The sequence below is a fragment of the Salmo trutta genome, chromosome 3 (assembly GCF_901001165.1).
Source record: "Salmo trutta chromosome 3, fSalTru1.1, whole genome shotgun sequence".
In the NCBI taxonomy this organism is placed as follows: domain Eukaryota; kingdom Metazoa; phylum Chordata; class Actinopteri; order Salmoniformes; family Salmonidae; genus Salmo; species Salmo trutta.
Genome location: NC_042959.1, coordinates 66,112,989 through 66,139,315, shown reverse-complemented (window position 1 = coordinate 66,139,315; position 26,327 = coordinate 66,112,989). Strand labels below are relative to the sequence as shown.

Genomic DNA, 26,327 nt, shown 5'->3' with positions numbered 1-26,327 from the left:
CAGGAGATGGTACATGGGATCAGAGAGCAGCCTCCCAGTGTTGCCACATTACGCTGACGACAGGAGATTGTATATGGGATCAGAGACTGACTTTTTTATACATACATAGAGACGCCACCAATTGTTGGTTGATGAAAATGTTAAAAGTCATGGAGACGTCATGGAAAAGTCATGAAATTCCATGTGTCATAATATGAACCCTGCCTCTTTCTCGTCTCCTTTCCTTCCTCAAACACCTCCTTCTCTTGTCACCTTTCCTTTTCTTGTCTCCTTTCCCTCCTAAGAACACCTTCTCTTGTCTCCTTTGCTTCCTTCATCTGGAAGGATTTGATGAGCAATATGATGGGAACCTATACAGCCCAGCACGAACATCAGATTTAAAGGTGGTCTACAACTTGAAAGCCTGTTCACATTGTAAAGGTACAGGGCTGGTGGCCAGACTACTGTAAACCAGATCTGGAAATGGTGTTACTATAGCGCCATCTGCTAGTAAAGGGAAGACTGACACCTACACTCAACTAAAACAGAAGAGGACCATTGTCTGTAATCAAGTTGTGGTGTATTATGGTATTAGCCCCAAGTACTCAAGGAGAAAAGATCATGTCAAGGGTTAAGATAAATGATCTTTAATCTACTGGACAATAACTGATGTTCCCACTGGAGGTAAGAGGTATAAGCTAAACACCCAGTCTAATATGCAGAATATTTTATTTTATTTAACCTTTATTTAACTAGGCAAGTCAGTTAAGAACAAATTCTTATTTATAATGATGGAATAAGCAGCCTTTCACCTCAATGTTATTTTTAATTCAGTCAATGATTTAACAACAGTTGAAAACAATGCTACTGTGTATGTACACCTCTGTCTCTGGGGAAGAGGAGGGATGTAGGTCTGTCTCTGGTTGCTGTGTCATGGGGAAGAGGAGGGATGTAGGTCTGTCTCTGGTTGCTGTGTCATGGGGAAGAGGAGGGATGTAGGTCTGTCTCTGGTTGCTGTGTCATGGGGAAGAGGAGGGATGTAGGTCTGTCTCTGGTTGCTGTGTCATGGGGAAGAGGAGGGATGTAGGTCTGTCTCTGGTTGCTGTGTCATGGGGAAGAGGAGGGATGTAGGTCTGTCTCTGGTTGCTGTGTCATGGGGAAGAGGAGGGATGTAGGTCTGTCTCTGGTTGCTGTGTCATGGGGAAGAGGAGGGATGTAGGTCTGTCTATGGTTGCTGTGTCATGGGGAAGAGGAGGGCTGTAGACCTATTGCTTCAGCTGCTGTGGCATGGGGAAGAGGAGGAAGCCGCTGAAGGTGCTGTGGTGGTTGGCGTTGTCCCAGTCCTGGGTGTGGCCCACAGCATCATTTGCAGACTGTCTCCCTCCTCCAGCAGCAGAGTGGCTCCGTTAGACGCCGTGTCGCTGCCCTCGCCGGACGGACTCTCGTGAGCGGCCAGAATGACTTTGCCACCGTTCTTATACAGCATGGAGCTCAAGGTGACGTCTGTAGGAGCGTTGGCCGTGAACCGGATGTAGTAGACTCCACGAACCGGAGCCGTGAATTCACCTGAGAGGACAGGGTTGTTTTTAACAGGGGAAGAATGAGGAGAGGGTTAAAGTGTGCGTGTTACACCTGTCTCCACGTTGTATGCACCACCAACATTTGTCAAGACCTCTCTGTAGACCAGCTTTTTGTTAAAGTCTCCTGCCTTTTGGAGTCCATTGCCTCCCAGTGATGCTGCGAACACCACCTAGGAATGTCTGTGGAATGCTCATTTCATTAATTTATCAACACACATCAATATTCCAGATCACACACCAGTGGTTGTCATGTAATTGTCTACGCATCTGCGTGTGTGCAGCCTCACCACATTCTTATCAGTTACCACACTCCACACAATAGATGATGCATCTTTCTCACCTTTCAGTGCCTGCAGCTCTTTCTCCATGGATTCCATTTTCTCTCTCATAGCTAGAAACAAGGAGAATACACAGTCACTTTCACTGTAGTAACATCTATCTTTATACACACCCCCACTCTCTCATCCACTGCACATACACAGTGGCAATTCAGGCTTACACACAACCTAAATTGTCACAGCATAATATTTCCCAGGGTCATCTTACTGAGCACGCTGGCTGTTAGGTCAGACTTGGCCTTCAGCTCTGCCAGTGTCCATGATCTGGCTGAACATGGAGGGGATGTCCTGGTCCCCCCAGGTGGGCTGAGCTGTGACCCACAGAGACAGGCAGGCCAGGGCCAGCAGTGGAATGCTGCAGGGTGCCATTATCGCTCGCCTCTGTGTGTGATCAACAGGGTCGCAGAGTGAAGAGGAAGAATGTAACATGGCCCACACTCTCCTGAGCTCTTATAGAGACAGACAAACACCCACTCTCTGTCATACACACACATGGAGATGTTGCAAGCAAACAGGAATTCTCTGAGTCATTGCTTTTTCTAAACCTAGTTCTTCTATAATGTAAATAGTGTATGTCCCCGTCCCCCCCAGTCTAGAAATCCAGACCTTGTGTACCTGGTCAGGGTTCAAGTAGTGACCTGGTCTAGTATTGCTGAATCAGGCCAAAATGACTTTTCAGGATGAGGGTTGTTGCTTATTCAGTTTTAGGATTCCTACTTCTGTAAGTTTCAAATTATTTCTCATTTTTGTGACATATCAGGGTTGTATAGGATCAATGCCAGTACTTTAAGTTGTCCATATAAGTTTAGTATTGTGTGTGTGTGTGTGTGTGTTGTCTCCCTAACCCTTTGTCCCCATTCCCCCTTGTCCAGTGACTACGACCTGTCCTACCTGTCCTTGAGGACCAGCATCGGCCTGTGGACGGCCTTTCTGTGCCTCGTCCTGGTTGCCACGGACGCCAGCTCCCTGGTCTGTTACATCACCCGCTTCACGGAGGAAGCCTTCGCAGCGCTCATCTGCATCATCTTCATCTACGAGGCCCTGGAGAAGCTGGTTCACCTGGGGGAACTCTACCCCATCAACATGAACAACAAGCTGGACAACCTCACCTTCTACATGTAAGAACGCTGAGCTACGACCTCACCTTCTACATGTAAGAACGCTGAGCTACGACCTCACCTTCTACATGTTAGAACGCTGAGCTACGACCTCACCTTCTACATGTTAGAACGCTGAGCTACGACCTCACCTTCTACATGTTAGAACGCTGAGCTACGACCTCACCTTCTACATGTTAGAACGCTGAGCTACGACCTCACCTTCTACATGTTAGAACGCTGAGCTACGACCTCACCTTCTACATGTTAGAACGCTGAGCTACGACCTCACCTTCTACATGTTAGAACGCTGAGCTACGACCTCACCTTCTACATGTTAGAACGCTGAGCTACGACCTCACCTTCTACATGTTAGAATGCTGAGCTACGACCTCACCTTCTACATGTTAGAACGCTGAGCTACGACCTTCTACATAGTTCAAAGGAAGTGTACTCTGCACATCCAAACTACCTCATGTGTTTTAGTTAGGTCAGTTGTAGTAGGTGGGAGAGTTAGGTCAGTTGTAGTAGGTGGGAGAGTTAGGTCAGTTGTGGGAGAGTTAGGTCAGTTGTGGCAGGTGGGAGAGTTAGGTCAGTTGTGGCAGGTGGGAGAGTTAGGTCAGTTGTGGCAGGTGGGAGAGTTAGGTCAGTTGTAGTAGGTGGGAGAGTTAGGTCAGTTGTAGTAGGGGGGAGAGTTAGGTCAGTTGTGGCAGGTGGGAGAGTTAGGTCAGTTGTAGTAGGTGGGAGAGTTAGGTCAGTTGTGGCAGGTGGGAGAGTTAGGTCAGTTGTAGTAGGTGGGAGAGTTAGGTCAGTTGTGGTAGGTGGGAGAGTTAGGTCAGTTGTGGCAGGTGGGAGAGTTAGGTCAGTTGTGGCAGGTGGGAGAGTTAGGTCAGTTGTGGCAGGTGGGAGAGTTAGGTCAGTTGTGGCAGGTGGGAGAGTTAGGTCAGTTGTGGCAGGTGGGAGAGTTAGGTCAGTTGTAGTAGGTGGGAGAGTTAGGTCAGTTGTGGGAGAGTTAGGTCAGTTGTAGTAGGTGGGAGAGTTAGGTCAGTTGTGGGAGAGTTAGGTCAGTTGTAGTAGGGGGGAGAGTTAGGTCAGTTGTGGGAGAGTTAGGTCAGTTGTGGTAGGTGGGAGAGTTAGGTCAGTTGTGGGAGAGTTAGGTCAGTTGTGGGAGAGTTAGGTCAGTTGTGGGAGAGTTAGGTCAGTTGTGGCAGGTGGGAGAGTTAGGTCAGTTGTGGCAGGTGGGAGAGTTAGGTCAGTTGTGGCAGGTGGGAGAGTTAGGTCAGTTGTGGCAGGTGGGAGAGTTAGGTCAGTTGTGGTAGGTGGGAGAGTTAGGTCAGTTGTGGCAGGTGGGAGAGTTAGGTCAGTTGTGGTAGGTGGGAGAGTTAGGTCAGTTGTGGGAGAGTTAGGTCAGTTGTGGCAGGTGGGAGGGTTAGGTCAGTTGTGGCAGGTGGGAGGGTTAGGTCAGTTGTGGCAGGTGGGAGAGTTAGGTCAGTTGTAGTAGGTGAACGGTGTCGGTTAATATTCCGTCTCTGTCTCAGATGTCAATGTTCTCCGCCGGTTAACGCCACGCCTGAGATCCAGCAGGTCTGGAACCACAGCGGGGTCGCACCAGAATCCATATCTTGGACCCAACTGGATGTCGATGTAAGTTGTGTGTGTGTTTTCCGTGTGTCTGTGTTTGCGTGTGTGTTTTTCCGTGTGTGTGTGTGTTTTTCCGTGTGTCTGTGTTTGCGTGTGTTTTTTCGTGTGTCTGTTTGCGTGTGCGTGCTTATGGGGGCGTCCATGGTACCTTCATATTGTTATCTGTCTCGTACTGTTTTTCCATTTCAATAGTATAATTATATTGATTTCATGCATGGACATAAAATTGATTTTGATTTTGACAACCCTCAACTGTCCTTCCCCCGGTCTGTGTTGTAGGATTGTTCTAGGCTGCGTGGGGAGTTTGTTGGGCCAGCTTGCGGCCACCATGGTCCCTACATCCCTGACGTCCTCTTCTGGTCCGTCATCCTCTTCTTCACCACCTTCTTCCTCTCCTCCTTCCTCAAGCAGTTCAAGACCAAGCTCTACTTTCCCACCAAGGTTTGGCATTAGAGTAGGAGTGATGTGTCTGTCAGGGTTGTGTACTAGTGAGTTTAGGTCCTACCACACTGCTCTCTCCTTTGGTTTGATCCTCTATACTTTAACTTTTACCTCTTTTCAGCTGTGCACTCCTTCTCACTCTCTGTCCTTCTGTGTTCCAGGTACGGTCGACCATCAGTGACTTCGCGGTCTTCCTGACCATCATGATCATGGTCCTGGTGGACTACCTGGTGGGCATTCCCTCCCCCAAACTGAATGTGCCTGACCGCTTTCAGGTACGGATTGGTTTCAAACAGTTAACTCAGAATTTTGTTTAGTTTCAGCCTTTAAATTGTTTAACGTTAAAAAAAGTCTAAATGATTATATCTGAATACATTACTATTATTAGTGTGTTAAGTGACACCGCAAACAATGGACATTATGCGAGAATTGTAAAAATCTGTTTGACTAAATGTCAATAATGTGGTCATCAAAATACATATTAAATCATTTGAAAACATTGAGGCTATTGTTAACCTTGTCTAAAAATCACAAAACTGAATGTGACATTACGGGGTATAAGTCCAAATGTAAGGCAAGTGCCATGCTAAGAACGTTCAGATCACACCGAAATCGGTGTGTTCATATTTGCTCTTGGCGGAAGGTATTCCTCAACCGATCAGAGTACGATCGATGTGACATTGTATTGCTAAGAAGTGTTGGAAAGTCCTGAGAGTGTTTCATGGTCATCGGACGTCTTTTCATTGAAATATCAGGTGAAACATTTTTCCCTCACTTCTGTCGTTCAGGTGTTTTCAGAGAAACAAAAAAAATACAGCCTGTTACAAAGTTGAGCTTCATAGCTACGTTCATGGGTTGTCAGGGATTGGTCCAAATTCCCGTTTTGCCACCCCCATTTCCATGATGGGTGCTAGCTTGCTAGCTGTGTGGGAGTGGCTGACACAGTTCGCTGAGGCAATAAGCCAGGCGAGAGGCTCTGCAGCACTGATTATCAATGGATTTGATTGAATGAGATCAGGGTATGGAAAATATGAACTCATTTATTTTGTCAACTTCCAGTTATAAAGAGAAACCTAGATAGCACTGCCCTATTTTAGAGTATTATCAACCTACTATTAGAGACACTGGTTTACTGTGTGTGTTGTGACGTCCCGGTTTACTGTGTGTGTTGTGACCTACTGGTTTACTGTGTGTGTTGTGACCTACTGGTTTACTGTGTGTGTTGTGACCTACTGGTTTACTGTGTGTGTTGTGACCTACTGGTTTACTGTGTGTGTTGTGACCTACTGGTTTACTGTGTGTGTTGTGACCTACTGGTTTACTGTGTGTGTTGTGACCTACTGGTTTACTGTGTGTGTTGTGACCTACTGGTTTACTGTGTGTGTTGTGACCTACTGGTTTACTGTGTGTGCTGTGACCTACTGGTTTACTGTGTGTGTTGTGACCTACTGGTTTACTGTGTGTGCTGTGACCTACTGGTTTACTGTGTGTGTTGTGACCTACTGGTTTACTGTGTGTGTTGTGACCTACTGGTTTACTGTGTGTGTTGTGACCTACTGGTTTACTGTGTGTGCTGTGACCTACTGGTTTACTGTGTGTGTTGTGACCTACCGGTTTACTGTGTGTGTTGTGACCTACTGGTTTACTGTGTGTGTTGTGACCTACCGGTTTACTGTGTGTGTTGTGACCTACTGGTTTACTGTGTGTGTTGTGACCTACCGGTTTACTGTGTGTGCTGTGACCTACTGGTTTACTGTGTGTGTTGTGACCTACTGGTTTACTGTGTGTGTTGTGACCTACTGGTTTACTGTGTGTGTTGTGACCTACTGGTTTACTGTGTGTGTTGTGACGTCCCGGTTTACTGTGTGTGTTGTGACCTACCGGTTTACTGTGTGTGTTGTGACCTACCGGTTTACTGTGTGTGTTGTGACCTACTGGTTTACTGTGTGTGTTGTGACCTACTGGTTTACTGTGTGTGTTGTGACCTACTGGTTTACTGTGTGTGTTGTGACGTCCCGGTTTACTGTGTGTGTTGTGACCTACCGGTTTACTGTGTGTGTTGTGACCTACCGGTTTACTGTGTGTGTTGTGACCTACTGGTTTACTGTGTGTGTTGTGACCTACTGGTTTACTGTGTGTGTTGTGACCTACCGGTTTACTGTGTGTGTTGTGACCTACTGGTTTACTGTGTGTGTTGTGACCTACCGGTTTACTGTGTTGTGACGTTCTTTCCTGACCGTGCCTGCTCCTCTAGCCCACGTCTGAGAACCGTGGCTGGCTGATCTCCCCGCTGGGGACCAACCCCTGGTGGACCATGCTGGCTGCAGCCATCCCTGCCCTGCTCTGCACCATCCTCATCTTCATGGACCAACAGATCACCGCTGTCATCATCAACAGGAAGGAGCACAAACTCAAGGTGAGAGACAGACTGGAAGACTGATATCTAGAGAGAGGGGTTGTGACATAGAGGAAGACAGGATGATATATATAGAGAGGGTTTGTGACATAGAGGAAGACAGGAGGATATCTAGAGAGAGGGGTTGTGACATAGAGGAAGACAGGATGATATATAGAGAGAGGGGTTGTGACATAGAGGAAGACAGGCTGATATACACTGCTCAAAAAAATAAAGGGAACACTTAAACAACACATCCTAGATTTGAATGAAATAAATAATCTTATTAAATACTTTTTTCTTTACATAGTTGAATGTGCTGACATCAAAATCACACAAAAATAATCAATGGAAATCCAATTTATCAACCCATGGAGGTCTGGATTTGGAGTCACACTCAAAATTAAAGTGGAAAACCACACTATAGGCTGATCCAACTTTGATGTAATGTCCTTAAAACAAGTCAAAATGAGACTCAGTAGTGTGTGTGGCCTCCATGTGCCTGTATGACCTCCCTACAACGCCTGGGCATGCTCCTGATGAGGTGGGGGATGGTCTCCTGAGGGATCTCCTCCCAGACCTGGACTAAAGCATCCGCCAACTCCTGGACAGTCTGTGGTGCAACGTGGCGTTGGTGGATGGAGCGAGACATGATGTCCCAGATGTGCTCAATTGGATTCAGGTCTGGGGAACGGGCGGGCCAGTCCATGGCATCAATGCCTTCCTCTTGCAGGAACTGCTGACACACTCCAGCCACATGAGGTCTAGCATTGTCTTGCATTAGGAGGAACCCAGGGCCAACCGCCCAGCATATGGTCTCACAAGGGGTCTGAGGATCTCATCTCGGTACCTAATGGCAGTCAGGCTACCTCTGGCGAGCACATGGAGGGCTGTGCGGCCCCCTAAAGAAATGCCACCCCACACCATGACTGACCCACCGCCAAACCGGTCATGCTGGAGGATGTTGCAGGCAGCAGAACGTTCTCCACGGCGTCTCCAGACTCTGTCACGTCTGTCACGTGCTCAGTGTGAACCTGCTTTCATCTGTGAAGAGCACAGGGCGCCAGTGGCAAATTTGCAAATCTTGGTGTTCTCTGGCAAATGCCAAATGTCCTGCACGGTGTTGGGCTGTAAGCACAACCCTCACCTGTGGACGTCGGGCCCTCATACCACCCTCATGGAGTCTGTTTCTGACCGTTTGAGCAGACACATGCACGTTTGTGGCCTGCTGGAGGTCATTTTGCAGGGCTCTGGCAGTGCTCCTCCTGCTCCTCCTTGCACAAAGGCGGAGGTAGCGGTCCTGCTGCTGGGTTGTTGCCCTCCTACGGCCTCCTCCACGTCTCCTGATGTACTGGCCTGTCTCCTGGTAGCGCCTCCATGCTCTGGACACTACGCTGACAGACACAGCAAACCTTCTTGCCACAGCTCGCATTGATGTGCCATCCTGGATGAGCTGCACTACCTGAGCCACTTGTGTGGGTTGTAGACTCCGTCTCATGCTACCACTAGAGTGAAAGCACCGCCAGCATTCAAAAGTAACCAAAACATCAGCCAGGAAGCATAGGAACTGAGAAGTGTTCTATGGTCACCACCTGCAGAACCACTCCTTTATTGGGGGTGTCTTGCTAATTGCCTATAATTTCCACCTGTTGTCTATTCCATTTGCACAACAGCATGTGAAATGTATTGTCAATCAGTGTTGCTTCCTAAGTGGACAGTTTGATTTCACAGAAGTGTGATTGACTTGGAGTTACATTGTGTTGTTTAAGTGTTCCCTTTATTTTTTTGAGCAGTGTATATAGAGAGAGAGGTTGTGACATAGAGGAAGACAGGATGATATCTAGAGAGAGAGGTTGTGACATAGAGGAAGACAGGATGATATCTAGAGAGAGGGGTTGTGACATAGAGGAAGACAGGATGATATATAGAGAGAGGGGTTGTGACATAGAGGAAGACAGGATGATATCTAGAGAGAGGGGTTGTTACATAGAGGAAGACAGGATGATATATAGAGAGAGAGGTTGTGACATAGAGGAAGACAGGATGATATCTAGAGAGAGGGGTTGTGACATAGAGGAAGACAGGATGATATATAGAGAGAGGGGTTGTGACAAAGAAGAAAAGCACTTGCATATTGTGTAGCAATACTAGATCAGGTCACTACTAGAACCCTGACCAGGTACACAAGGTCTGGATTTCCAGACTGGGGGGGAAGTCTACTATTTACCTTACATAACTATAGAACAACTGTAATAGGTTTATACAAATCTATGATTTGCTTGCAATGTGTGCGTGTGCCTTTCCAGAGAGTTGGAGCTTGGAGGTACTAGTATCATGGACATTTGTTCTGTTGTATCCTGTTGTATCCTATCCTCCTTTGTTCTGTTGTATCCTGGTTGGCCCCTCTCCTGACTGTCTCCCCTTCCCTGGTTGGCCCCTCTCCTCGCTCTCACCCCTTCCCTGGTTGGCCTCTCTCCTGACTGTCTCCCCTTCCCTGGTTGGCCTCTCTCCTGACTGTCTCCCCTTCCCTGGTTGGCCTCTCTCCTGACTGACTCTCACCCCTTCCCTGGTTGGCCTCTCTCCTGACTGACTCTCACCCCTTCCCTGGTTGGCCTCTCTCCTGACTGACTCTCACCCCTTCCCTGGTTGGCCTCTCTCCTGACTGACTCTCACCCCTTCCCTGGTTGGCCTCTCTCCTGACTGACTCTCACCCCTTCCCTGGTTGGCCTCTCTCCTGACTGACTCTCACCCCCTCCCTGGTCGGCCTCCCTCTGACTGACTCTCACCCCTTCCCTGGTTGGCCTCTCTCCTGACTGACTCTCACCCCTTCCCTGGTTGGCCTCTCTCCTGACTGACTCTCACCCCTTCCCTGGTTGGCCTCTCTCCTGACTGACTCTCACCCCTTCCCTGGTTGGCCTCTCTCCTGACTGACTCTCACCCCTTCCCTGGTTGGCCTCTCTCCTGACTGACTCTCACCCCTTCCCTGGTTGGCCTCTCTCCTGACTGACTCTCACCCCTTCCCTGGTTGGCCTCTCTCCTGACTGACTCTCACCCCTTCCCTGGTTGGCCTCTCTCCTGACTGACTCTCACCCCTTCCCTGGTTGGCCCCTCTCCTCACTCTCACCCCTTCCCTGGTTGGCCCCTCTCCTGACTGACTGTCTCCCCCCCCCCCCCCCCCCCCCCCCCCCCCCTCAACAGAAAGGCTGTGGCTACCACCTGGATCTTCTGGTGGTGTCTGTGATGCTGGGGGTGTGCTCCATCATGGGCCTGCCCTGGTTCGTAGCAGCCACCGTGCTCTCCATCTCCCACGTCAACAGTCTGAAGCTGGAGTCAGAGTGCTCGGCCCCCGGAGAACAGCCCAAGTTCCTGGGGATCAGAGAGCAGAGGGTCACCAGCTTCATGATCTTCATCCTCATGGGCTGCTCTGTCTTCATGACCTCGGTGCTCAAGGTGAGATGAGACTCTGTTATAGACTGGTAGGATGTTCCAAATCAACAAGAGACGCTCTTATAGGATAGCAGGCTGGTGCCCAATTTCTTGATCAGATCCTCAACATCCTTTCACTGTTTTGGAACATCACTTCTTTTTGATACCAGAGTGATGAGGAAAGGGAACACCCCAGTGGTTTGTGGGTAAAGAAATGAGGAAAGGGTGAGGACTATGATTAAATGACTAAAGTACCTTCTGTCTCCTGTGTTGTCTTTCTAGTTCATCCCTATGCCAGTCCTCTACGGGGTGTTTCTCTACATGGGTGTGTCCTCACTCAAAGGCATCCAGGTCAGTCTGTGTGGTGTGTTATGTCATGTGATCAGTGAGGTAGGTTTACACCGCAGTGTTGCCCCCCCCACACACACACACACACACACACACACACACACACGCTCAACGGTACATCTGAACCACAGGAGGTTTGTGGCACCTAATTAAAGAGAACAGACTAGTGGTAATGGCTGGAGCGGAATGAGTGGAATGGTATCAAACACATGTTTTCCAGGTGTTTCATGCAATTCCATTTGCTCAGTTTCAGACGTTATTATGAGCCGTCCTCCCCTCAGCAGCCTCCTGTGGTCTGAACATGGTTGTGTTGTGGTTGTCCTCTCCTGTAGTTCTTTGACCGTATCAAGCTGTTCTGCATGCCAGCCAAGCACCAGCCGGACCTGATCTACCTGCGCTACGTTCCCCTGTGGAAGGTCCATGTGTTCACCCTGGTGCAGCTCACCTGCCTGGTGCTGCTGTGGGTCATCAAGGCGTCCGCCGCCGCCGTCGTCTTCCCCATGATGGTAAGAATACGGATATGCTGTTAGTATGGCGCTAGAAAGACACTTCACAGGCAATTTCATACAGGAACAGAAGTATGAACTGAAGACAGAGAATACGTCAAGCAAAGAGATGGCACAGAATTGGATTGTCAGGATGATGCCATTTTAATGAAGAGCTAAAAGTACAAGTCACTGATTTTGTTTTGGTGTCTCTAGGTGTTGGCCCTGGTGTTTATACGGAAGCTGCTGGACCTATGTTTCACCAACAGGGAGCTGAGCTGGCTGGACGACCTGATGCCTGAGAGCAAGAAGAAGAAGGAGGACGACAAGAAGAAGAAAGCCAAGGAGGTGCGCGTCCAACTGTTCTCACAGACTCCTGCAGAGAGCTGTGACAGTCCCACTGACACTTTCCCTCTGTTTCCATGGTTACAGGAGGCCCAGCGCATGCTGGAAGTGGAAGAGGGCATAGCACACCCCTACGATGGGCCGGGCATCCTCAAGACCCTCAAAGTCAGGTTAGTGGTTGGGGACAATTTTGATGCAGTATATCAATGTCCATTATACTTGGAGGAAGTCACGGCCCATTCACCATAGCCCATCAGTGCTGTTCCTCGCGGGTTCTGTAATGCATTGTGAAGTACTTTGGAGAACTATGAACTAGTACATTCATGTTACAGGGAAGAGTAACCCCTTTTGAAGCACTGACCCGTCTCTCCCAAAGCAGGTGTGACAGCAGTGTTGAGTTGGACATGCCACACGACGCAGAGGAGAGAGCAGGGGTTGGTCTCTCAGTCTCAGGCCTGCTCTAGTCTCACCATGCACCCCTCATACAGCTGCTCTCCCACCTGGTTGATTAACTGCCCTGACCTCCTCGGACCGGTTTCATTCCACACCGCTGTTTCCTCCCCTCTGAAGGGCCTATGGAAGTGGACAGCCTTGTGGAATGAAATATAGCTCTTGTGTTTGATTTGTTGTTGAACATGACCCCCCCCCGACCCTCAGCCCCATAACAACCAGAAAAACAACCAATCACAGACTGTCCTTGCAATCAAGCGACTATTTCATCCAACTATTATATTTGAAGTAATACTAAATAGCTAATTTCCCTTAGTATTGCAATTTATAATGGTTATGATAGTTTTCTAAGGGTCCTCTGTAATACTCTATCTTGACTGCTGCCAATCAAAGATCATTTGAGTTTGTTTCAGAAATGAGACCCACACTGGGGGGGGGGGGTGTCCTTGAAAATGTGTGTTTGTGTACGCCAGCTGAGTGTGTTGTGGTGTGTGTTTGTTCCCCTGCAGTTTGGACCCCTCTATGGTAAACATTTCTGATGAAATGGCCAAAACCGCGAATTGGAAGTCTGTCTCCATGAACTCGGACAGTGCCAAAGCTCTGAAACATAGTGGCAGGTAGCTATAACTCCTCCTCAGTATGATTCAGGTGTTCATCCTTCATCTTCCTGTCTGGCTGCTTGGGGCCAAACCCAGAAACATGCTCCCATCCCTCTCAGAAAATCACACCCTGATAATCATTTTGACTAAATATTTAAACCAACAAATAAATACTTTTCTATTTAAATATTTTGAAAATGCATTCTGAAACTATTTAAAAATGTGCATGAAATTAATGTATGTCAATATGTGTCTCAATCACATGCTTTTAAGTGTGGGGGAATATTGATGAATCCTTGTATAAGGCTATTATTGCTTACTCTCAAGATTGAGGGCCAGAGAAGGCAGCAAGTGTTCCCTTTTGGAATCCAGCCTCGTGTCTCTATGCCTCCACCCTATTGTCCTATATAGTCCAGAAGTTGAACCCATGCCTTTTTGTGCTTGACAGTATATTAACCTTTGAATAACCTTTCAATGAACTAAGAGCGTAAAGGCTAATTATAACACCCCTCTCCCACAATGGAGATACTATGAAGCACCAACTTGCAAATCAATAGTACTGGATGTATGACAAATATCTTAGAACTGCCAATATTTTCAAAGACATCAAAGATGAGAGCATTTGGGTACGTTCAGTCTTGCAATGTTGCATTTAAATATTTTGCAACATTGCACGTTGTGTGGCAAAGGGGTGGTAAGTGAGTTCATACTCACTGTATTGGGTTGTCATTTGTTGAATGAGTTTGGAGGATTTAACTTACTGAAATTCAAGTTTAATTCGTTAATTGTAAACAGCTATATTTAGATATAATTAGCATTTTTCAATGAATGAACTGAATTTCGGTGGTTGTGATGGTGTTATTCTCTGTTCCCAGCCAGGCGAAGGTGTCCTGTGTGAAGATGAACTTGGAGAATGACCAGGGGGAGAAGTATGGGGATGCTGAGACCTCCTTATGAAGGAGGGACAGGAGGAGCAGGGAGAGTGCCACGTCAGCCCCTAGCCCACCAGGTGGCGTTGTCCTCCCACACAGCAGGGGGCAGTGTCCTTCATGGCCCTGTCCATTGCCCTAACAGCTGCTACCATACCAATGCCAAGGGGCACAAAGACACAACCAGCTCTACTTACCCATGTTTCTTTAGTTCTTATTGGGAAATTAGTCTTAATTTTATCATCGTTTTAAGGTGAAAAAACATTGGCTTTAGATTCAGGTGTGCCTTTTTTAAGGAACCACTTGGTCTTCTTGGAATGACTTTCATCAGGCTTTTTACCAACATATCCACCGTCTGTCTCTGTGATATGGTGTACAGTCTGTCCTCGTAACACTTACTTCAAGGGCAATGCATTATGGATGCATGTGGTAGCCTCTATCGCCCTTAGTGCATTATATTAGAAGAGTTGCTGTAAGCATTTCAAACTTGTCAAGACTGTCCCCAGGTGGTTCATAGGAAGCAGTAGGCCTAACAGCAGTCCAAGCACCCCGGGTGGCTTGACCACAACAACGGCTACTACTCACAGCACTCTATCTGGCTCACTCTGAACAATAGACACTTTCTGCTTGAGAAAGCAGGGGATGCTCAACAAAAGGTCCAAATACATTTAGAGCACATATTATATTTAATTGTGTGTGGGTGTGTGCACACATGGGTACGTGTACAAGTGTAAGGAACATAAGAGCAGCTTAAGATGGTTTTTCACAATATCAGAGTCATGTGTACGATGTGCTGTTGATTCAGATTATCAGTCACCGTAGGTTGAAAGGCTGAAGATGTTCTGTCAAAGTGAGCATGACAGACCACACAGCATAGCCCATAGTTTGCAGAATATTTCTTCAATTCATTGGCAAACATCTCTTACTAATCTTAAACGATCCCAAATTGGAAACGGACTATAATAAGATGAAGTTTCAAAAACAAAATGTTCTCGATGAGCGGTCTTATTATTTTGGAGTAATGGTGAGGGTATTGCCTGCAGTGTCCATGTCCGTACATACATAATGGTGGACTTGAAAGGAAGAAAATGTCTATAGAGGTTTCTAAAAGTGATGCCTTCTTCAGGGCGGGTTTAAAGCTGTTCAATAGTGTTACTGTACATGGCTGTGGTAGCCTGGGTTTAATCTAGTGTAGTGGAAGCCTTACCAGAGCTGTAGCCTCCCCTTGGTTATGATGACGAGGGGAAACCCACTTTTATCCATTTAAACGCTTTACATCCAATGGAATATTTTCTGTTATGGGGTATATATTTTAGATTGTCTATATATATATATATTTTTTTTTTTATCATTGTTATTATCTATATCGTTACAAAATGTAATGCATTTAAGTTATTTTGAATTGGTCAACGTTGCAGAGTTTGGGAGGGAGGAGGGGGGCGGGAGGAGGGGGCAGGGTCGGTGTTTGTTGCTGGCCGGTAATTAATGTTCTTTATATCTGTGCACTTTAGATACGCCTGCCGCACAACGAGAGGGGTGGGCAGGCTGTATGTACCTTTTTTATATACATGTATCTATTTAGATCAGTCTCAGGAACCAATGGGCTCAATGAGGCCCTTGTCTCTCTCTCACCTTCTCTCTGTCAGTCTCTTTCTTTCTCCCTGTCACTCTCTTTCTGTGTCTGTCTCTCTCTCTCTCTAGGCTTCTCCCCCTCTCTCTGTTGTCTCACTCTCTCTCCCTCTCTCTGTGTTGTCTCTCTCTCCCTCTCTCTGTGTTGTCTCTCTCTCTCTCCCTCTGTTGTCTTTCTCGCTCTGTGTCTCTCTCGCTCTCTGTCTGTCTCTGTGTGTTGTCTCTCACTTTCACTCTGTTGCTCTCTCGGTCACTGACTGACTCCCTCATTGTCAATTCACTAGTGTTGCTAGAAGATGTTGCTGTGTGTTTCTCTGCCCCTCCGTTTCAGCTGTAAACCCTTTTTTCCTATTTGACACTGGACAACACTGATAGGTGGGTTTCTCTGTGCTCTTCTTTTATTGGCTATTCTGTTGTAGGCTGTTTTGTAAAAAAAAAAAAAAAAAAAGATCTTAAGTCATTTTGTCCCGTGGATTTAGTGTTAATGAATAGTAATGCTTTTGGTTGATTATCCAATATGTTTACTGTTACAGGAGTCCTACTGGGAAAGGCATCAGTCTGCTGTTCATGGCTCTGTGATTGAGTTTAATTCATCAGTTTGAATTATGTGATTGAGTTAGTTTTATTTAAATCTATAGTGTTATACAAAAATGGAATGAAGGTTATGAAACATTGGGTGTAAGTCGTACGGGGGGCAAGAATTTGTTTTGACTTCAATAAAGAGGAGACTCCTCAAGTTCAATAACTGACTGACTGCTTCCATCTGAACACCTTGATGAAAACAAAAAGTCATTTCAAGAAAAAGTGCATCTGTTTTAACAGCTGTTTTGCCCTCTGGGTCAATTATGGGCCCCATACGTATGAATGTTGGAAATTGACGTACGTTCTTGTTCCTTCTGACTTTGCGCTTACCAGTGGTGTAAAGTACTTAAGTAAAAATACTTTAAAATATTACTTAAGTCATTTTTTGGGTTATCTGTACTTTACTTTACTAGTTATATTTTTTACAATTTTTACTTCACTACGTTCCTAAAGAAAATAATGTACTTTTTACTCCATACATTTTCCCTGACACCCAAAAGTACTAGTTACATTTTGAATGCTTAGCAGGACAGAAAAGGGTTCAATTCACACTCTTATCAAGAGAACAGCCCTACTGCCTCTGATCTGGCGGACTCACTAAACAGAAATTCTTTATTTGAAATGATGTCTGAGTGTTGGAGTGTGCCCTGGCTATCCGTAAATGTAAAAAACAAGAATTGTACCGTCTGGTTTGCTTAATATAAGGAATTTTAAATTAGTCTTACTTTTGCTTTGATACTTTAGCGCTTACTTTTGATACTTAAGTATATTTTAAAACCAAATACTTTTAGACTTTTACTCAAGTAGTATTTTACTGGGTGACTTTTACTTGTCATTTTCTATTAAGGTAACTTTACTTTTACTCAAGTATGACATTTGGGTACTTTTTCCCATCACTGGCGCTGCCTTGGTGTGCATTATCTCTTGGTAGTTGAGTACTTAAGCAGGCTGGGACTAGGAAACGTGGTCTACTGGGGAGCTTGTTAAGAGCAGTCCAAGGTGCCTTTTTCTCAGTATCTTCCCTACGCTGTTCAACAATAGAACACAGAATAAATTGTCATAGTATTGCTATGTGAAACTCCGAAACCAGTGACGCCCACTGAGGACAGGCGATCTTTCAGCACCCTGTGACTAGACATTTCAGTCCCCTATAAAGTGGATTGGATTGGCCTCATGTTGCCATTAGGTTTGATATCAGTGAAGTTTTTTAATGAATTGTTCTTAAACTGTACATAACAGATAACGCAAATGAACGATTGAATTTTTTTGTAATGGAAATGAAGTTGTTGAAGGAAAGCAATAAAGTTACTACATTGTAGCTGTATTGGTTGGCCTCAATCTTTGACAAGTTGTTGTAGCTACATTGCTTGGTGATGAACAGAAGTAGTATTGTATCACTGATCTGCTAGTACACTAAAATGCATACAAAACATACAGCTCACACTACAGACAGTCACTATTTTGATTTAAAGGGGCAATCTGCCATTGCTTCATCAATTTTTTGACTTTTTAAAATGAATATCCATTGAGTCTTGAAGAATATACAGTGCATTCAGAAAGTATTCAGACCCCTTGACTTTTTCCACATTTTGTTACATTACAGCCTTATTGTAAAATTGATTAAATCGTTTTTTCCCTCACCAATCTACACACAATGCCCCTTAATGACAAAGCAAAAACAGGTTTAGAAATGTTTGCAAATGTATTACCAATAAAAAAAATGAATCACATTTTACAAAAGTATTCCGACCCTTGACTCAGTACTTTGTTGAAGCACCTTTGGCAGCGATTACCCAAGAAGACTCGAGGCTGTATGACGCTACAAGCTTAGCACACCTATATTTGGGGAGTTTCTGAGGAGCGTTGCTGCACAGCTATTTTCCGGTCTCCAGAGATGTTCTATCGGGTTCAAATCAAGACTGGCTGGGCCACTCAAGGACCTTGAGACTTGTCCCGAAGCCACTCCTGCGTTGTCTTGGCTGTGTGCTTAGGGTTGTTGTCCTGTTGGAAGGTGAACCATCGCCCCAGTCTGAGGTCCTGAGCGCTCTGGAGCAGGTTTTTATCAAGGATCTCTCTACTTTGCTATGTTCATCTTTCCCTCAATTGTGACTAGTCTCTGTCCCTCCATAATATGCTCATTTATCACTCCAGTGTTAATCTGCTAAATTGTAATTATTCGCTACTATGGCCTATTTATTGCCTACCTCCTCATGCCTTTTGCACACACTGTATATAGATTTTCTTTTTTTCTACTGTGTCATTGACTTGTTTATTGTGTTATTGGCTTGTTTATTGTTTACTCCATGTGTAACTCTGTGTTGTCTGTGTCACACTGCTTTGCTTTATCTTGGCCAGGTCGCAGTTGTAAATGAGAACTTGTTCTCAACTAGCCTACCTGGTTAAATAAAGGTAAAATAAAAAATCCCCACAGTATGATGCTGCCACCACCATGCTTCAGTGTAAGGATTGGTATTGGCCAGGTAATGAGCGGTGCCTGGTTTCCTCCAGACGTGACGCTTCATCAGACCAGAGAATCTTGTTTCTCATAGTCGGAGTCCTTTAGGTGCCTTTTGGCAAACTCCAAGCGGACTGTCATACTGAGGAGTGTCTTCTGTCTGGCCACTCTACCTTAAAAGCCTGATTGGTGAAGTGCTGCAGAAATGGTTGTCCTTCGGGAAGGTTCTCCCATCTCCACAGAGGAACTCTGGAGCTCTATCAGAGTGACCATGGGGTTCTTGGTCACCTCCCTGAACAAGGCTCTTCTCCCCCAATTGCTCAGTTTGGCCTGGCGGCCAGCTCTAGGAAGAGTCTTGGTGATTCCAAACTTCTTCCATTTTTAGAATGATGGAGGCCACTGTGTTCTTGGGGACCTTCAATACTGCAGAAATGTTTTGGTACCCTTCCCCAGATCTGTGCATCGACACAATCCTGTCTCCTAGCTACAGGTAGGTGTGTGTGTGTGTGTGTGCCTTTCCAAATCATGTCCAATTAATTGAATTTACAATACCACAGGTGGACTCCAAGTTGTAGAAACATCTAAAGGAGGATTAATGGAAACAGGATGCACCTGAGCTCAATTTTGAGTCTCATAGCAAAGGGTCTAAGTACTTATGTAAATAAGGGATTTGTTTTTTATTTTTAATACATTTGCAAAAAAGTCTACAAAACTGTTTTCGCTTTGTCATTATGGATTTAAACATTGAATCAATTTTAGAGTAAGTCTAACAAAATGTGAAAAAGTTAAGGGATCTGAATAAATTCTGAATGCACTGTAACTTCTAAGTGTCTCAGAAAAATACGAGGTCAAATCATGACGTCCGTCAGTAATCTTCAGGTCAGAAAGTTGGCGCTCTAGAAAGAGGCCGTAGTTCCCGAGTTGGAATTCCGAGTTGGATGACCTTTCAAATCGATATTTCCCCGTCGGAGCTCATTTTTTTCCAGAGTTCCCTGTTGTTTTGAACGTGGCATTCATCATTTTATTATTTTAAATGTTTTACTTTTAAATATATCCATTGAGTCTTGAAGAATATAACTTATAAATACTTTGAACTTAGTTCAGTTGATGATCCCCATCAGAACCCGAAAGCTTGTTTTATTCCTTAGTAAACAATATAAATGTAACCATGTTATAGCCTCAACATGGTAAAACTATTATTTTGATGTCATGGATGGTCAGTACTGGTATCATTGCTCTCCATGAATTTGAGTGGTAACATTTATCCAGCCCCACCCCTCAGTGGCAGGTGTCCGCTTTGTTATTGTTGGAGCTGCAGATTGCCACTTTAAAATGAAGCAGCAGTCGGTGTTGAGTCCCTCTATTCTAGTGACTACATCTGGTCCCCTTATCAATACCAAATAGGCTTCTCTGCACAGACTCAGATTTAAATGTTCAGATATTTCAGATGACTATTCAGTTTGGTTTGTGCTTCTTCTATGGAAATCATGTGCACAATGATTTGAAAGCTCATTTACTATTCAAAGTGACTGTTTTTGGTACACTGTAGACACACACACACGTTTGGTGTTGATAAGAAACCCCTTTAAAATAAAGCCCAATCACCCCCATGTTATACTAAATTATAAACTGGGTGGTTCGAGCCCTGAATGCTGATTTGTCTGAAAGCCGTGGTATACCACAGGTATGACAAAAGTTGTATTTTTACATCTAATTACGTTGGTAGCCAGTTTATAATAGCAATAAGGCACCTCGGGGGTTTGAGGTATATATCCGATATACCACGGCTAAGGGCTGTATCCAGGCACTCTGCGTGGCCATGTACCATTCATATTAGGGGTCGACCGATTATGATTTTTCAACGCCGATACCGATTTATTGGAGGACCAACAAAAGCCAATGCCTATTTATTTATTTATTTATTTATTTATTTATTTATTTATATATATATGCTTCTCCAACACTGTGTTTTTGCATTATTATTTGCATTATACACTGCTCAAAAAAATAAAGGGAACACTTAAACAACACAATGTAACTCCAAGTCAATCACACTTCTGTGAAATCAAACTGTCCACTTAGGAAGCAACACTGATTGACAATAAATTTCACATGCTGTTGTGCAAATGGAATAGACAACAGGTGGAAATTATAGGCAATTAGCAAGACACCCCCAATAAAGGAGTGGTTCTGCAGGTGGTGACCACAGACCACTTCTCAGTTCCTATGCTTCCTGGCTGATGTTTTGGTCACTTTTGAATGCTGGCGGTGCTTTCACTCTAGTGGTAGCATGAGACGGAGTCTACAACCCACACAAGTGGCTCAGGTAGTGCAGCTCATCCAGGATGGCACATCAATGCGAGCTGTGGCAAGAAGGTTTGCTGTGTCTGTCAGCGTAGTGTCCAGAGCATGGATGCGCTACCAGGAGACAGGCCAGTACATCAGGAGACGTGGAGAAGGCCGTAGGAGGGCAACAACCCAGCAGCAGGACCGCTACTTCCGCCTTTGTGCAAGGAGGAGCAGGAGAAGCACTGCCAGAGCCCTGCAAAATGACCTCCAGCAGGCCACAAATGTGCATGTGTCTGCTCAAACGGTCAGAAACAGACTCCATGAGGGTGGTATGAGGGCCTGACGTCCACAGGTGGGGGTTGTGCTTACAGCCCAACACCGTGCAGGACGTTTGGCATTTGCCAGAGAACACCAAGATTGGCAAATTCGCCACTGGCGCCCTGTGCTCTTCACAGATGAAAGCAGGTTCACACTGAGCACGTGACAGAGTCTGGAGACGCCGTGGAGAACGTTCTGCTGCCTGCAACATCCTCCAACATGACCGGTTTGGCGGTGGGTCAGTCATGGTGTGGGGTGGCATTTCTTTGGGGGGCCGCACAGCCCTCCATGTGCTTGCCAGAGGTAGCCTGACTGCCATTAGGTACCGAGATGAGATCCTCAGACCCCTTGTGAGACCATATGCTGGTGCGGTTGGCCCTGGGTTCCTCCTAATGCAAGACAATGCTAGACCTCATGTGGCTGGAGTGTGTCAGCAGTTCCTGCAAGAGGAAGGCATTGATGCTATGGACTGGCCTGCCCGTTCCCCAGACCTGAATCCAATTGAGCACATCTGGGACATCATGTCTCGCTCCATCCACCAACGCCACGTTGCACCACAGACTGTCCAGGAGTTGGCGGATGCTTTAGTCCAGGTCTGGGAGGAGATCCCTCAGGAGACCATCCGCCACCTCATCAGGAGCATGCCCAACTATGTAAAGAAAAAAGTATTTAATAAGATTATTTCTTTCATTCAGATCTAGGATGTGTTATTTTAGTGTTCCCTTTATTTTTTTGAGCAGTGTATATATATACTGCTCAAAAAAATAAAGGGAACACTTAAATAATCAAACATTTTAAAGAAGTGGGTACAACTCCGTTTCATTTTCAGTCATATAAATTCATTTAAAGCTGAATTTTGACATTACTTTTAAAGATATACAATTCAACATCAGAGTGCCGACGTAGTAATGGCACCAAGCTATTCAATGGAATTGGATGTGTCATAGTGCAGGTGCTATGACCATTTACTTAACCTTTCCTTTGTCACCTTTCACCCTCACATCCCAGTCTTCCAGGCCTCTGTCTGCTTCCATGCAAAGAGTTGTCAAGAGTTTGACTGTCAAATGTGTCAGTGTTTCCAAGGAGGAAAAAGCAAGACCGAGTCTAACTAGAGTCAGTTAACTGAGGGAAGGTGAAGAGTGTTTCTGCCCCAAGGTAAGAGGATACAGACTGTCTTTAAGCTTCTACAAATGTAGCATACCAATGTTTGATAGCTTTTTTTAAATAACTCAATCTTATTAAATAACTATTCTGTATAAATAATCTGTAATAATGCTTAAATAAAAAAAACTATTAAGGGAGGTAATACATGGAAAGTAATGAACAAGAGTGGTGTTTATGAAAAATGTATTTCTGAAGAGATCCCCAGGGCCAGCTCTAGGCATAAGCAACATAAGCAGGTGCTAACGGGCCCCGAACTCAGGGTCTCAACTTAATGTTGAGAGTTACAATAGTAGAATACACAAGGTGCAAACTTGAAATTTGGTTGTGCATCAGCAGTTTTTTACTTGTTTTGTCATTCACTGACAGTCACTCAATTAGCCATGTCAGGTAACAATTTTAGATTGGAAAGTTGGTCTAGCCAGTTATATAAACTTGTAGTAATCATGGCCGAATACCAACCGGGCACGCAGGGCACATTCTCAGGGGTCCTGACCACCAGGGGGCCCCATTGATTTTGTTAGTCACTCTCACTCAGATATCATTAACATGGCATAAGTCATGGAAAAATGTGTAGAATTGCAGGAAATTAGCTTTAAAACTGGAAAATGTCTCTCTTCCACATGGCAAAATGTGTAGAATTTCAGTAAATGTACTTTAAAGCGTACATGTTTCTCTCCGCCGTCAAAAGGGGGGCCACAAACTATTTTGCTCGATTGGAGATACCCAAATATACACAGTGTACAAGTATTAGGACATCCAGCCAACTTGACACAACTGTGGGAAGCGTTGTAATCAACATAGTCCAGCATCCCTGTGGAACGCTTTCGACGTCTTGTAGAGTCCATGCCCGACGAATTGAGGCTGTTCTGAGGGCAAAGGGGGTGCAATTCAATATAAGGTGTTCCTAATGTTTTGTACACTCAGTGTATTTACTGTATTAACTTTAGTAAAAATCTGTATAATAGTCTGAGGAAGGAGTAAGGCTGGAATTCACTTGTCACAGATTTAGGCTCAATCGTTTTCACTCAAAGTATTTATGCTATTGCCTATTTATGTTGAAACTACTAGCCTTATGCATCAACTTTGGCCACACACCTTTCTCAAATGACAGGACCTGTCAGAGATGCAAATTACTTCCTGTCCTCACAGACCTGCCATGGCAACAGCAGGAGTTGGCCTGTAATCCTCCTGTTTCCTATGTTGTCTTAGCCCAAATTTGACCATATGCTTTGGCAAAGGGAAATTGGTTGATATGTAAACAACCCACAGTGTGCCTAACCAAAGCTGCTTCCTAAACATACAGTACCTAAACAACCACAACATTTCTGATGACAGGACTGTTTTGCTATGTTTCTGAAATTGTAACAAATTAAAAAAAATATTTGCCTTCACAGCCCAGTTACCTGCCAACCTCCACGACCCATCTGACACCATCCCTGCTCCCATCTGGCTTTAGCAGCTATGGCCCTCGTCACAACCATGGGAGTGGTGCCAGTCATTCTCCTGGTACTGGCAGCCTTTGACTCAGGTGAACCAATCCAACACAGTATCTCTCTGCACGACTGTGACCTGTTTTATGACCTTTTACAAAGTGACTCTGTCATTAGAGATGCTGTAAATGCTGAAGAAAATACAAACTGGGTTCATCTCAATAAATAAATCTCCTCATCTCCTTTGAAAAACGGGCTGAACAGGGTGGAAGCAAATTCACCCACCATATAGCTTTCACCTATCCTGTCAATATACAGTACCAGTCCAAAGTTTGGACTTATTCAAGGGTTTTTCTTTATTTTTACTATTTTCTACATTGTAGAACGTAGTGAAGACATCAAAACTATTAAATAACGCATGTAATCATGTAGTAACCAAAAAAGTGTTAAACAAATCAAAATATATTTTATATTTGAGATTCTTCAGAGTAGCAACCCTTTGCGTTGATGACAGCTTTGCACACTCTTGGCATTCTCTCAACCAGCTTCACTTGGAATGCTTTTCCAACAGTCTTGAAGGAGTTCCCACATATGCTGAGCACTTGTTGGCTGCTTTTCCTTCACTCTTTGGTCCAACTCATCCCAAACCATCTCAATTGGGTTGAGGTGGGGTGATTGTGGAGGCCAGGTCATCTGATGCAGCACTCCATCACTCTGCTTCTTGGTCAAATAGTCCTTACACAGCCTGGAGGTGTGTTGATTCATTGTTCTGTTGAAAAACAAATGATAGTCCCACTAAGCGCAAACCAGATGGGATGGCGTATCGCTGCAGAATGCTGTGGTAGCCATGCTGTGGTAGCCATGCTGGTTGTGTGCCTTGAATTCTAAATAAATCACTGACAGTGTCACCAGCAACGCACCCCCACACCATCAAACCTCCTCCTCCATGCTTCACGGTGGAAACTACACATGTGGAGATCACACGTTCACCTACTCTGCATCTCACAAAGACACTGCGTTTGAAACCCATAATCTCAAATTTGGACTCATCAGACCAAAGGACCCTGGGACTAAACACCTCCCTATGCAACTGGATCATGGACATCTTGATGGGCTTCCCCCAAGTGGTAAGGGTAAGCAACAACACGTCTGCCACACTGATCCTCAACACTGGAGCCCCTCAGGGGTGCGCGCTTAGTCCCCTCCTGTTCACCCACAACTGCATGACCAAACACGACACCAACACCATCATTAAGTTTGCTGATGACACGACAGTGGTAGGCCTGATTACCAACAGAATGAGACAGCCTATAGGGAGGAGGTCGGAGACCTGGCAGTGTGGTGCCAGGACAACAACCTCTCCCTCAATGTGAGCAAGACAAAGGAGCTGATCGTGGACTACAGGAATAGGCGGGCCGAACAGGCCCCAGTTAATATTGATGGGGCTGAAGTGGAGCGGGTCGAGAGTTAAGTTACTTGGTGTCCACATCACCAACAAACTATCATGGTCCAAACACACCAAGACAGTTGTGAAGAGGGCACGAAACACCTTTTCCCCCTCAGGAGACTGAAAATATTTGCCATGGGTCCCCAGATCCTCAAAACGTTCTACAGCTGCACCATCGAGAGCATCCTGACCAGTTGCATCACCGCCTGGTATGGCAACTGCTCGGCATCTGACCGTAAGGCGCTACAGAGGGTATTGCGTACGGCCCAGTACACCACTGGGGCAAAGCTTCCTTCCATCCAGGACCTATATACTAGGCAGTGTCAGAGGAAAGCCCCCAAAAAATGTCAGACTCCAGTTACCTAAGTCATAGACTGTTCTCTCGGCTACTGCACGGCAAGCGGTACCGGAGCGCCAAGTCTAGGACCAAAAGGCTCCTTAACAGCTTCTACCCCTCAAGCCATAGGACTGCTGAACAATTAATCAAATGGCCACCTGGACTATTTACATTGACACTCCCCTTGGTACCGGTACCCCCTGTATATAACCTCGTTATTTTTTTGTGTTACTTTTTATTATTTTTTTACTTTAGTTTATTTGGTAAGTATTTTCTTAACTCTTTCTTGAACTGCATTGTTGTTTAAGGGATTGTAAGTAAGCATTTCACGGTTCCTGTTGTATTCGGCGCATATGACAAAATAAAGTTTTATTTTATTTTTGGTCAGAATTCCACCGGTCTAATGTCCATTGTTCATGTTTCTTTCCCCAAGCAAGTCTCTTCTTATTATTGGTGTGCTTTTAGTAGCGGTTTCTCTACAGCAATTGGACCAGGAAGGCCTGATTCACGCAGTCTCCTCTGAACAGTTGATGTTGAGATGTGTCTGTTACTTGAACGCTGTCAAGCATTTATTTGGGCTGAAATTTCTGAGGCTGGTAGCTCTAATGAACTTATCCTCTGCA

The 26,327-nt window shown here is 45.3% G+C and overlaps 1 protein-coding gene, 1 long non-coding RNA gene and 1 pseudogene across 3 annotated transcripts in view; 2 read left to right on the top strand and 1 right to left on the bottom strand.

The window, feature by feature from the left end:
• Window positions 1-15,133, top strand: part of LOC115184468 (sodium bicarbonate cotransporter 3-like) — an 83,897-nt gene extending 68,764 nt beyond the window's left edge. For both annotated transcript variants that reach the window (XM_029745372.1, XM_029745373.1), the window contains exons 14-25: window positions 2,770-3,015; window positions 4,533-4,638; window positions 4,915-5,076; window positions 5,238-5,351; window positions 7,331-7,492; window positions 10,670-10,921; window positions 11,180-11,248; window positions 11,578-11,751; window positions 11,947-12,078; window positions 12,163-12,245; window positions 13,035-13,142; window positions 14,000-15,133. In XM_029745372.1, coding sequence (XP_029601232.1) covers window positions 2,770-3,015; window positions 4,533-4,638; window positions 4,915-5,076; window positions 5,238-5,351; window positions 7,331-7,492; window positions 10,670-10,921; window positions 11,180-11,248; window positions 11,578-11,751; window positions 11,947-12,078; window positions 12,163-12,245; window positions 13,035-13,142; window positions 14,000-14,081 — 1,690 coding nt within the window. In that variant the 3' untranslated portion in view covers window positions 14,082-15,133. The remainder of the gene's footprint in view (window positions 1-2,769; window positions 3,016-4,532; window positions 4,639-4,914; window positions 5,077-5,237; window positions 5,352-7,330; window positions 7,493-10,669; window positions 10,922-11,179; window positions 11,249-11,577; window positions 11,752-11,946; window positions 12,079-12,162; window positions 12,246-13,034; window positions 13,143-13,999) is intronic.
• On the top strand, window positions 1,058-1,429 carry LOC115184511 (uncharacterized). The gene is made up of 2 exons (XR_003874395.1): window positions 1,058-1,198; window positions 1,243-1,429. It is a non-coding gene; the product is annotated as an uncharacterized LOC115184511 (long non-coding RNA).
• On the bottom strand, window positions 1,242-2,281 carry LOC115184495 (complement C1q tumor necrosis factor-related protein 3-like; annotated as a pseudogene).
• Window positions 15,134-26,327: the final 11,194 nt, after the last annotated feature.